Source organism: Cucurbita moschata, unplaced genomic scaffold, assembly GCF_002738365.1.
Source record: "Cucurbita moschata cultivar Rifu unplaced genomic scaffold, Cmos_1.0 Cmo_Scf00038, whole genome shotgun sequence".
In the NCBI taxonomy this organism is placed as follows: Eukaryota; Viridiplantae; Streptophyta; class Magnoliopsida; order Cucurbitales; family Cucurbitaceae; genus Cucurbita; species Cucurbita moschata.
In genome coordinates this window covers 1,507,455-1,520,273 of record NW_019268554.1, presented here as the reverse complement: position 1 = coordinate 1,520,273, position 12,819 = coordinate 1,507,455, and the positions used below count along the sequence as shown (strand labels likewise).

At 39.5% G+C, this 12,819-nt stretch overlaps 2 protein-coding genes across 2 annotated transcripts; one reads left to right on the top strand and one right to left on the bottom strand.

The window, feature by feature from the left end:
• Positions 1-4,405: 4,405 nt before the first annotated feature.
• On the top strand, positions 4,406-5,673 carry LOC111432422 (polygalacturonase inhibitor-like). The gene is made up of 2 exons (XM_023069293.1): positions 4,406-5,153; positions 5,321-5,673. Exons 1-2 carry the CDS (start codon positions 4,435-4,437, stop codon positions 5,598-5,600), a joined length of 999 nt encoding a protein of 332 aa, XP_022925061.1. The 5' UTR covers positions 4,406-4,434; the 3' UTR covers positions 5,601-5,673.
• A 2,321-nt stretch (positions 5,674-7,994) lies between these two features.
• LOC111432418 (receptor protein kinase-like protein ZAR1) lies at positions 7,995-12,134 on the bottom strand. Its single transcript, XM_023069287.1, has 2 exons — positions 10,668-12,134; positions 7,995-8,744 (listed from the first exon to the last, which is right to left on the bottom strand). Exons 1-2 carry the CDS (start codon positions 11,971-11,973, stop codon positions 8,119-8,121), a joined length of 1,932 nt encoding a protein of 643 aa, XP_022925055.1. The 5' UTR covers positions 11,974-12,134; the 3' UTR covers positions 7,995-8,118.
• Between the last annotated feature and the right edge of the window lie 685 nt (positions 12,135-12,819).

Below are 12,819 nucleotides of genomic sequence, written 5' to 3'. Positions count from 1 at the left end.
GGGTTTCATGCTCTAACTTCAAATGGGTCGTTTTCGTTAATCGTTTCATGAGTCTTATGGTGTTTACCTAGACGAGCTCTTATAGTATCTCATGATTAGGTTAATCGGGTCTCCTTTGGTAGTGATATCTCATCGTTGACTCATCTGATAACATTAGTCACTCGGGTTTCTGTATAGGGTCCTAGTGAACTCTATAAACTCTGATGTGATGGCTAACTTTAGGTAAGTGTAATGCTTAACGCTCTGGATTTGAAATCCAAATTTGGCAACTCATGACCCTAGCAATCTTTTTCATCTCCTACGAAACATCTACACTACCTGGTGGTCTTAATCTATTTGTTAGCCATTAACACTGCTACTACTGAGGTAGATCTTGTAACCATGATATCTCGATGCTCTACCTCTGTTTGTGCATGCTTCACAAATAATCCATAGATAAAAATAGGTTTTGTGAATGTATGTAACCTAATCTCATCAATACTTAAATCGAGCAATCCCTACAAAAATAGGTTTCTATATCCATATAATGTCTGGGTCCATCCTTTCTTCTATTAGTGCTAAAGTAGGCCATAACTCGACCCTATTGTTGTAGTCCTTTTCTCAATGTTCATTGGCCTACCATAAAAGTTTCATAGCTGTAACTTTGTGAACATGTTTGTCCAATCTTGATGACAACTCAGAGCGTATTCAAATATTCTTAATAATCACTTGCTACTGAGTTTGGATATCTCCTCTGAGGTCCATAGTAAATCTGTCATCTCTTGGACAATCTTTCACTAAAAACTTTCTTTTACACGTGACTCATAAGTGGCATAATGTATTTATTGCGCACTTGGAAGTCCATAAACTTGAACTTAATCTTTGAGAGTTCCAACCTACAATCTTTACCATTATGATCTGTAAATCTCGTCGCTTATAAAACTCTTCAAGAATAAAGGCATGTTAGTAGAGTGCATAATCCTCCTAGTGACCTCACATTTGTTGTATGAACAAAATCTTCCAAATAGGCATGTATAACACATGCTACTCTAATTTAAATTTGCTATATTGGGATGAAAGTGATGGAACATTTAGCAAAAAAATGAACAAATAAAGTAGTGCTGATAAAGCAGACAATGATTTTAACTGCTCTTGCAGCTTTGTGCGACTGCCGTACATCATCCAGCCTTGCATTATTTTTATGCCAAAAGTTAAAAATAAAAAAAAACAAGAAATAATTCAAGAAGTCATATTCAATGCATTTAAATTATCAAATTTCTCTTACAAAACAATTGATTTTTTTCAAGAATTTTCTTTTAAAAAATTATTTGATTGATTTAAACATATATTTTAGACCAAAAGACTACATGTTTGATCTATCATCTCTACAGGTATTGAACCAGATATAAATAGACACACGATTAAAAATAGTACATTCATGTTCCGTTTGAAATGAATATTAATTGGTGTTTGATATACCATTGATATACTAAATACTACTAATGTAACGTCCCATGCCGAAGATTAGAATCAAGATTTGTAATTTGGATTCGACACCTAATGGCCTCGATATTCCCTTGCATCCACTACGACATGGTCACTTTACTTACTTCTCGCTTCTAAGAGTGAAAACTATCCCTACAGACCAATACGAGTCTTTTGAACATATTTTGTTCTCATTCTCATGTATGCCTAGAAAATTCTTAGGAGATCACCCAACGTACAATTGCTCCATCTAAGGCATAATTAACCATGAAGTTCCTATGATTGAGCTAGCGAAAAGAAAGGTGCATCTTGTTGATATAGGTAACAACTTTCTTTCCTTTATGTCTTTCTTAGTCATCCTACCAAGACGCTCACAAACGAATGTGTCTTGGTTCATTCATGTACTCTAATGTATTAGTAACTTTCCCTCTGAGCTTGTGACCCAAGTTGGGGCATTAATGTGATGGTTCAAGAGCCATTCTTGCTCGATCGAATCCAAGTGGGCTAGCACATTTACAGCAAGTAGATAAGTTGTGGGGGGTTTGGGAGGAGGCCCATGATTTCATTGCTGCTAAAGAGGAGGGCATGGCTTGAGCCAGCTTCACAGGGCAACGAAAACCCCCTTTTATGTACTTGAAGGATAACGATAGTTGCTCTTGGATCCAATATGAACGAGTGGGGAGTGGGGTAGGGCTGAACCATCATTTTTTTTTTATGTGACACCCGAGTAAAGGAGAGGTACATAAATGACCTAAGGCTAAATTTGAATAAAATGGATCATAAGGATAGAATAGCTAAGAAAGGTTTACAAGAATTGAAAGTCACTACTTATACCAGTAACCTTATAGGAATTTTTCTGAAACGCATGTGAGTGAGTCAGATGATGTCGAAGAATGTCAAGTCCATTAAGTTCCAAATTTGGATTTCAAATCTTGATATGAAGGAATTTTTCTGAAATGCATGTGAGTGAGTCAGATGATGTCGAAGAATGTCAAGTCCATTAAGTTCCAAATTTGGATTTAAATCTTGATGTGAATCCTGCGCATGGAACGTTACAAATGGTATCATAGTAGTAGTTCTCCTAGTAAGATATAGTTGGAAGACAAACTAAGGCGGAAGCTCGTAAGCATGTGACATCTAAGTAAAGGTAAGGTACGTGAATGAACCGAGACCACACTCGAATGAAAGCGGTCCTGAGAGTAGGATGACTAAGAAATGTTCAAAAGAAATGAAAGTTACTATCTTTACTACCTATACCAACAAGGTGCAGCTTCTTTTTTTGGTGGTTCAATCATAGTGTGATATCCCACATTGATTGGGGAGGAGAACGAAACACCCTTTATAAAGGTGTGGAAACCTTTCTCTAGTAGACGCGTTTTAAAAATCTTGAAAGAAAGCCCAAAAGGGAGAGTCTTAAAAATCTTGAAAGGAAGCCCAAAAGAGAAAGTCCAAAGAAAACAATATCGGCTAACGGTGGGCCTGAGTCGTTACACATAGGAACTCCATAGTTAAGCGTAATTTATATTGAAAACTTCAAGTATATACAATAAGGAATACAGAGAATGCAAAAAGTACATTTTCAAAGCACTGAGTAGTGGAGTATATATACGGTTCATCATCTACCATATATAACTTTACAAGATATGATTTTTAACTATACATAACTATTTACTATTTATGACCATTTATTTTATATGTCAATTTAACTGATGTAGCTTTACCATGTACAATCATTGAGTAATAAATAAGTAGCATGCTCCATAACCTAATAATTAAGGTTTTGCACAACCTCAATTTTCTAACCAAGAATTTCATTCTCAAATGACCATTAACATCTTCATTTAATTTTCAAGTTCAGCTTTCCACTTCTTGAAGGTGGCAAACACATCTGATTTATATTTCAAGAGATAAATTCACACCTTCCTACTGAAATCATCGATGAAGGTGACGGAGAACTTTAATCCACCAAGTGATGGAACTAGAGATGGTCCCTAAATGTCTGTATGAACCATTTCCAATCGCACTTTCTTCAGTTCTCTAGCAGCCTTTGTGAAGCTAACTCATTTCTGCTTGCCCATAACGCAACTCTCACAAGAACCCATATCAACAAATTTCAGACCTTCTAAAAATTCTCCCACAACCAACTTCTTCATTCCTTTGATGCTCATACGTCCAAGTATGTTATGCCATAAACTTGAATTTGAAGCATTCTCAACAACAACAATCATCTTTATACACCCCACAATAGTACATACGGTTCCATATTTTGTGTCACGTGCTACCACCATAGCACCCCCAAATAATTTTGATAGTGAATCTTATATCAACTATCCAGATCGTTATAGCACCCCGGAGGCCCACGATCTCCTTTTCTTTTCATATAGGTATTTCAAAAACCTCTCATTATGACCGTCCCGACTAATTTAGCTTCTTGCCCTAATTCGGATCAATCTTTCTAGAGAAATCTCTCGAATGGCTTTATCTACCCCTTTTCTTTTCCTTTCCATTTTTGCTCCACTCTTAACTCTTCCATATTCCTTCTTGCATTTGTACTCCCATGTGAGCCACCTCTTCTCAAGTCTTTTTCTCAACCCTTTCTTTCCTTTCTTCCATACACACTTCACCGACCTTTAATTTCCCTCCACCACTTCCCAATTCATGATTACATCCCCAACTTCTCTTTTCATCATTTAAAAAAAAAAAAAAAAAAAAAATATGCTCCTTATTTTGGAGGGCAAAATGGTAATTTTCCAAATACCATTATATCAAAGAAGGTGGAAGGCTAGGTTTCTAAAAAAGAAAAGAAAATAAGCATAAATAAAACGTGCTCTTACTTTGGAGGGGCAAAATGGTAACTTCCATACACCCATTTCATAATTGATATCCATTGTCGGTCAAACTTAGTTATATAAATCCATAACTCCCCCACTTCATAATTCAACAATTTCATCTAAGTCCTTATCATCAACCATGCTTGTTCTCACCCTCAAATCTCCTCTTCCTCTCCTCTTCTTCTTCCTCTTCTTCACCATTTCATTTGCAGAACTCTGCAATCCAAACGACAAGAAAGCTCTCCTAAACATCAAGAAAGCATTCAACAACGCTTACTACTTCGCCTCATGGAAGCCCGAAGAAGATTGCTGTACTTGGTATAGCGTCGAATGTGATGAGAATTCCCACCGGATTATCTCCCTCGACATCTCTACCGACAATGAAATCTCCGGCCAAATCCCGCCGTACGTCGGCGACCTCCCATTCCTCCAATCCCTCATGTTACACAAGCTCCCAAATCTTGTCGGCCCCATCCAACCCGCCCTTGCTAAACTCCACAACCTTAAACACCTCGACATCAGCTGGACCAATATCTCCGGCACCATCCCGGACTTCCTCAGCTCCCTCACCAAGCTCACATACATTCGCCTCTCCTTCAGCAATCTCTCCGGAGCCATCCCGAGCTCCCTCTCCAAGCTCCCAAATCTCAAATTTCTTCAATTGGACCGTAGCAAACTGACAGGACAAATCCCATATTCTTTCGGGGACTTTAAGGCTAAAGGTTTCTACCTTTATCTTTCCCACAACAAACTTTCCGGCAAAATCCCACCTTCCCTCTCTAGAGTGGACTTCGAATCTGTCGATTTGTCAAGAAACAAGCTTGAAGGCGATGCCTCCATGATATTCGGCGTGCACAGGTAAGAATATATGCTAAAACCACCCCGTATTTATAATCATTAAATAAATTGATACTTTAACTATAATAAACAGAAATATCATATCGAGATATTTGCCTATAATTAAATGTCAAATATAATACATGCATGATAAACTATAATTCATGACTAAATATCTTTAACAACAGGCACACCTGGAAAGTTGATTTGTCGAGGAATTTGTTGGAGTTTGACATGTCGAAGGTTGTGTTTTCAACTAGCCTGTTTATGTTGGATCTTAACCATAATAAGATCTATGGGGGTTTGCCGCCGCAGATGACGAAGCTCAGTAATCTTAACTCGTTCAATGTGAGTTACAATAGGCTTTGTGGTCAGATTCCAAAGGGTGGAGAGTTGCAGAGATTTGATGTTTATTCATATTTTCATAATAAGTGTTTGTGTGGCGCACCACTTGAGAGCTGCAAGTGATGATACACTTCTCATTGTCCTGTGGAAATTTCAAGTTTCTATTAATAAAAGTGTTGTGCAAGGTTTCTATTAAGTATTTAATGTACTGATTGGTATACAAATTCTAGCTCTTCCTAAAGTTGGAGAATATTAAAGGTTTCTATTAAGTATTTAATGTACTGATTGGTATACAAATTCTAGCTCTTCCTAAAGTTGGAGAATATTAAAGATGTTTCATTATGGTCAAAACGTGTGAGTGCAATATGCATTATTGTGATGATTGGTGGCTTCGATGAGGACAAAGAATAGACAACAATTGAAAGTTGCAACACATATGACAAAGGCACAATTTGATAAGGCAATTGAAATCCACGTCCACGCCCGCTGATTAAGGGGTTAATCATGGGTTTATAGTAGGAATACATTTCTATTGGTACGAGGCCTTTCGGGAAAATCAAAAGCAAAGCCACGAGAGCTTATGCTCAAAGTGGACAATATCATACCATTGTGGAGATTTGTAATTCCTAACATGGTATCTGTGTCAATAGAATCTTGAAATGTTGAGCAAAGGATTGTAGGACTTGAAAGTGTAGTCTAAAGTAACTCAAGTGTCAAACAAATGGTGTACTTTGTTCGAGGACTCTAAAGAAGAAATCGAGTCTCGATTAAGGGGAGACTACTTGGGGCTCCATAGGCCTCAAGGGAAGCTGCCTTGGAGATGTAGTCAAAGGTGACTCAGGTGTCAAACAAAGGGTAGAACTTTATTCAAGGGCTCCAAGGAAGGAATTGAGTCTTGATTAAGGGAGGCTATTCGAGAGCTCTAGAGAAGAAGACCTCAAGGGAGGCTCTATGGTGTAATTTGTTCGAGGGGAGGATCGTAGGTAAAGCCCTCAAGGCGGTTCGTGATTCCTAACATTTTTAGCATGCTTTTGACTATACCCAAGATTCAAACAAGCATATTGTTGTAACATCTGATGCCCAAACTCTGATATGACCACATTATCTACTTTTCTTGAAATACTTCTAAAAGTGAAAACATCCCTATAAGTGAAAACATCCCTATAGACTTACAACCGCTTTGTCCTCACACAACTTTTTTAGGAAGTCACCCAATATAAAACTATTTCCAGCTAAAAATCCGTAACGTTGGAGTTCTTATGATTAAGCATTTGTTGACCATCATATCCTCATAATTACTCTCAATCAGATGAGTTTCGATTCATTCATGTACCTCTCCATGGTTCTCACTCATTTTTGGCTCAACGTCTTTGTCTCAAATAGATATACGAAGAAGTTGCAAGTCATGGAAGTCTATATTGAGAGGTAGCAGCGAGGGAAATAGTCGGTCTAGTCCAATCGAACCAGTTTGATCTGCTTTACTTCGATGTTCAATCTAATTTTGATGGTACTCATAGAACCTATTCGAGGAGTTTTAGAAGAACTCAGACCAATCAGTGCAAACAATCATACAAAATTTCTGTAGCAACAAGGAAAGCATGAAACCTAGCTTTGAATGGTTCTAGTAATAGAACCATTTATTTGACTTCTAATCCAAACAAAGGAATCATTAACTCCTAGAACAAATATTTTCCCAAACCTACGATTAACCATAGGGTTTCTAACTCAAGCTTGCCTTTGGATCTTATAAGCTATGAATAATCTGAAACGAGACCGATAAAATTGAAGATCCCATTCGAAACACAACAACATTACGAATTCTAGTTTGAAAACGAACTAACCTCACACTGGAATGTCCTTTGGGATCATGGGTGTCGGCGTTTGCGTGCGGGGGTGGCTATATCGGCATCGATCAGCGGTAGTCGGTGGCTACATATGAACGACAGAGAGAGATGTAAAGGAGATGCCGGATGGGCATCACTTGGTCAGTGAGTCTCGGCATCAGTGTCGGCGGTGGCATCGTGTTGGGTTGTCGCCAAGGAAGTGAAGAAATTGGAGGGCTTTCACAAAGGAGTATGCACAAGATTCAAAAAATCCTATAACCCAATTCATTTGAATTTAAATAATCCATTTTAATCGGTCCATATTATCCTCTCTAGACTTTTTGTCATATCATATCTCTGTAATTAAGTTAGGTTTATGGTTGGATGAGCGGTATCCGTGCATCCCTAAACAACCAACCATCTCACCATATAAATAAGATAAATTTTATCGATAGTCATTTGTTCCAAAAAGGAGGGCTAAATTCATCCCGTTGTTCCAAAGAATCAAAATAGCTCATTATTAATAGAATTTCTTGTCAACTCTCCGTAAGATACTCATTTGGACGAGGGTTTCTAAAAAGGACTTTCCTTCGAGGTTTGAAGACTTCTGTTGGTAAGAAGTTTTCATGCCGTTACAAGAAATGTTTTGTTCTCCCTATGGACGTGGAATTTCAAAATGATTATGGACAGTTAAAAAAGTTAAAAGAGGAACTTTCATTTCTTAAATGGCACAACTCTTTGACTGTTCCAGTGAAAGAGCAATTGAAATAATTTCACAGCTACGCCTCTGAAATCAACCTAACAACACCCAGATCTCTTCATTGAGATTTGATTCGATCGAGACTCTCTGAAACCGATCGCATTCGAGGACGAAGCTCGGGATCAAGCTCTGTGCAATTCAGCGCAATGTGAAATGTCGAAACCACTTGTTTCTTGGCATAAATCTCCGGCACGAGTGCCGGGTCTATAATCTCGGTCAAGGGGCGCTCTTCTTGAAATGTCTTCCTCACAAAACATTCCAACCCCTTCCCCCCATCGGTCTCCGAGCCTGCATTAGGTAATCGACCGCTCAAAAGCTCAAGAAGGACAATACCAAATGAATAGACGTCGCATTTCTGAGTGTACTTCCCTCCAAACTCACGAACCTCGGGCGCTAAGTACATTGCTGAGGGAGTTGTCATGCTTGGCCCCATGATTGAGGTGGTGATCATATTCTGGCTTGAGCTCAACTTTTTGGATGTTCCTTGGCTGAGACGAGCGAGTCCGAAACCTGAAACGTAAGGCTCAAGATCGTCGTCGAGAAGAATCTTCGTCGATTTTACGTTTCCATGTACGTACTTCCGAGCACCGAATTCATGAATATATGCCAAACCCCTTGCAGCTCCTTGGGCAATTTTTAACCTTGCAGACCATGGCAGAGGTGACAGAGAACTGGAGGGGCCTCCTGCAAATCCATAAAACGAATAAAATAAGCTATGCCAACATATTAACTCATTGATTCTTAATAACCCAGATGCCCAAAACAGTATCACAAGAAATGAAAACAGAGCATAAAGTGACTGTGATGGTACATGTAAAGGTATGTAAATTTCTCCCTAACAAATGTGTTTTAAAATTATGAGGCTGACGGAAATACGTAACGAGCTAAAACGAACAATATGTACTATAGGTAGTCTTGGGCTGTTACAAATGGTACCAAAGGCAGACATCGAGCGATGTGTCAGCAAGGACCCTGAACTTCAAGGAGGTGGATTGTGAGATGCCACAGTTGGAGAGGGGAACTAACATTCTTTATAAAGGTGTGGAAACCTCTCCCTAGCGGATGCATTTTAAATCCGTGAGGCTGACGGCGATATATAACGGACCAAAATAGACATTATCTCCTAATGGTGGGCTTGTATTGTTACAGATAGCATTAGAGTCAGACACTAGACTATGTGCCAGCGAGGATACTGGCCCCCAAATGGTGGATTGTGAGATCCCACATCGGTTGGAGATAGGAACAAAGCATTCTTTATAAGGGTGTAGAAACCTCTCCCTAACAAACACGTTTTAAAACTGTGAAGTTGAAGACGATACGTAAGAGTAAAAGTAGACAATATCTTCCCGTGATGGGTTTGAACAGTATGATACCCAACATATGGGCTATGTATTAATTTTGGAGTGCTATAAATAAGATTTGGCAGAGAGATAAAGAAAGAGGACCATAGAAAATTAAGGGCAGCTGCAGTGCATGCCTCAGAGTAGTGGGGAGATATCAATTCCAAGAAAAGACAGAGATTGATGAGGCCTTAAATATTGGGAATGGTGCCAGTGTGTGTGGGGGAGCAAAGATGCCCCAACTTTCAATTTCTAACTTAATTCACAACCAACCAAACTAAATAATTGAAGACGCCCAAACATCTCCCAAAAATCAAACCATTGTACAAGTTTTGTCTCCGAAAAGGAATGTGATGGTCACAGCTCACCGTTAGTGGATATTGTCTGTTTTGACCCGTTACGTATCGCCATCAGTCATTCGCTTTGGCCCGTAACGTATTACCATCAGCCTCACGGTTTTAAAACACGTCTACTAGGGAGAGGTTTCCATACCCATATAAAAAATGCTTTGTTCTTTTCTCCAACTGATGTGGGAACTCACAAACTCAAAAATATCCCAAAAATCAAACGACCTCCGTAACCCGACATTCTCCTGTATAAGGAATGCTTTGTACTCTTCTCCAACCGATGTGGGAACTCACAGTCCCAAAAATATCACAAAAAGCAAACGACCTCCGTAACCCGACATTCCCCTATATTCTCTGCGACATGGTCATATTACTTACTCTTAGCTTTTTAAGAGTAAAAATTATCCCCATCGGCCAACACGAATCCTTCCAGCATAGATACCATTGCTCACATGTATCTTAGAAAAATTCCCAAGAGATTGCCTAGCATAAAATTCTTCCAAGCAAAACACGTTTAACTAGGAGTTCCTATGCTTAAGCCACCGAAATGGAAGGTGCATCTTACTGGCATAGGTAGTGACTTTCAATTCTTTTAAGTTTTTCTTAGTCATCCTATCCTTAAGATCACTCTCATCCAAATGTGATTTTGGTACGTTCATGTACTCCTCCTTTACTCGAGTTAGACTAATGTCATCAAAGCTATCCATCATAAACTCTAAATAACTTAAGGAATAAGTTCAAGCTACGACGGTTACCTACCTATATCCTTAACATCTTATCGATTTTCTGGACAATTAAACGTAGTTAAGTCGGTTAGTTGTGTCGTAAAATTAGTTGAGATATGTGCAAATGGTCGGGTACTCACAATTTACTCCATCTAGAAGTAAAAAAAAAAAGGGTTAAAATTTAGAATTAGTTACCATGTAAGGCAGAGTGCAAGCTTCCATTGTTGATGAAATCAGTGACCACCAATTTCTCATCACTTGCATAGTAATGAGCTCTCAACCGTAGGATGTTGGGATGGTGAACCCTACTGATGGACTCCATCTCATACTCAAAATCTTTGAACGTCAACGTGGCATCACCATCGTTAAGTCTCCTTACAGCTACAATACTCGCGGCCGCACCTGATCCCCGCCCAGCCACGACCTTATACACTATCCCACTCCTACTCTTCCCCACCACGTACGCCGATGCCCTCAACAAATCCTCTAATTCCAAATTCATCCCTTCATCGATCACTACGAATTTACCATCTTGCCCTTCCAAATCCCCTTCACTGTTCTCCTCCGGACTCCCTTTTCCCGATTTGCCCTCATCTCGCTTCCCCACTTCCGCCTTCCTCCGGAACCACCACACCGTCAGCGACACAACCCCCATCACCGCGAATATTGATGACACCACTGCCACCGTCGCAGCGGCGCCACTCCCCCTTGTAGCTCTCCCTCCGCCGTATCCTTGAAAATTACCGTTCAACGACTTGGGATTCTGCGGATTCTCAGGGATAACATTCGGGTTCTGAGCTTCTGGACATAGCGTCTGTAACGGAAACCCGCAAAGACTTGGGTTGCCGGAGAAAGCCGTCGGGCCTTGATTCAACAACGAACCCACCTGCGGAATCTTTCCGGTGAGGTTATTGTGACGAACATCCAGATTCACAATCAGCGGGAGGTTCCCAAACGACGGCGGAACCTCGCCGGAGAATTGATTGTAGGACAAATTGAGAGTCCCGACAAGTTCGGTCAACTCCGTCAGCCGCTTCGGGAGAGACCCATTGAGGGAATTAGAGGATAAATCGAGATGCCGGAGATTCCTGAGTTCGCCGATTTGATCCGAAACCGGACCGGAGAGGGAGTTGTGAGAGAGGTCGAGGAAGATGAGGTTGGTGGCGTTGTAGAGATGAACCGGAATCGGTTTAGAGAAATTGTTGAAAGCGAGGCTGAGGCGCTGGAGGGAATCGAGGAGGCCGAGCTCCGAAGGGATGTAGCCGGTGAGGCCTTTGTTGGTAAGAGAGAGGTGGGTGACTCGGTCGCGGGTGCAGAGGATTCCAGGCCAGTGGCATGGGGTGGAGTCGGAGTCGGACCATGAGGCGAGGAGGTGAGATGGGTCGGTTTCAATGGCGGCCTTGAGGGCGAGAAGGGAGAGGCCATCGGAGTTGAGAGAGGAAGAGAGGGAAATGAGGAAGGAGAAGAAGGTGAGGAAGGAAGGAAATGAGGAGGAGGGCATTTTGGGGATTTTGGATTGGTGGTTAAATTAGGGGTTTGGAATCCGCCATTGTTGAGGAGGTTGGAGTTGCAGAGAGTTAGGGAGAGGAGGAAGAAGGAAGGTGAGAATGAATGGAAACTTTGAAATTTTGATGTCTTCTGCTGTAGAACCCACTAATCCCAATAAAGTGGGAAGGGAAGGGATGAGTTTTTATTTTTATTATTATTATTTACTATTTATTTAGTATTATTATTAAAATATCCCTTCCCACCTAAGAAGAGATGGGACGACCTTAAGTATTTTCGAGAGTGAATGCCATGTTCGTTAATTTAGTAGAAGATTTGAAGAATAATATCTCTCGTACAAGACTTTTAGGAACCCTAAAGCAAAGAGATGATCGAGTTGGATTCTGGTTTAATAAAAATGGTTTGAATTGAACGGTTTTGTCTATTTTATTTTTTATTTGTTTTAATATTTCATTACTAGTTTTAGTTGTTCTATTTTTGAAAAAAAAGTACATTTTTTTCATTTTGAATTATGACCTTTGGTTTTTCTTCATTATTATTATTAATTTGACCTTTTGGTTTTTTTTGTTTAATATTAAAATTGATGTGACACCTAGTTTCTCAGAATTTCCATGAGTTTTAATTGTTTTTTGTCCATTACAATAATTTGTTTTTTAATAAAATTTTCTAGTTTCATAATAATTTAATTTTTAAATTTTAAATTTTTAGACAAATTTAAGAAACAAACAACTATTTCTTTATAAAAAAAAATTCAAAGTTTTTAAAATTTGGTTCCATTTTGCTAACATCTCTTTTACTAACCCCTTTCCTAATTTTGGATTTCAAGCTCTACCCAAAGAGT

Bases quoted from the DNA above. Each gene is read 5' to 3' on its own strand.
- LOC111432418 (XM_023069287.1), bottom strand. From the start codon at position 11,973: ATGCCCTCCTCCTCATTTCCTTCCTTCCTCACCTTCTTCTCCTTCCTC. The intron at 8,745-10,667 runs GTAACTAATTCT...ATGGATTTGCAG, and splicing joins CTTGCACTCTGCCTTACATG to GAGGCCCCTCCAGTTCTCTG.
- LOC111432422 (XM_023069293.1), top strand. From the start codon at position 4,435: ATGCTTGTTCTCACCCTCAAATCTCCTCTTCCTCTCCTCTTCTTCTTC. The intron at 5,154-5,320 runs GTAAGAATATAT...CTTTAACAACAG, and splicing joins ATGATATTCGGCGTGCACAG to GCACACCTGGAAAGTTGATT.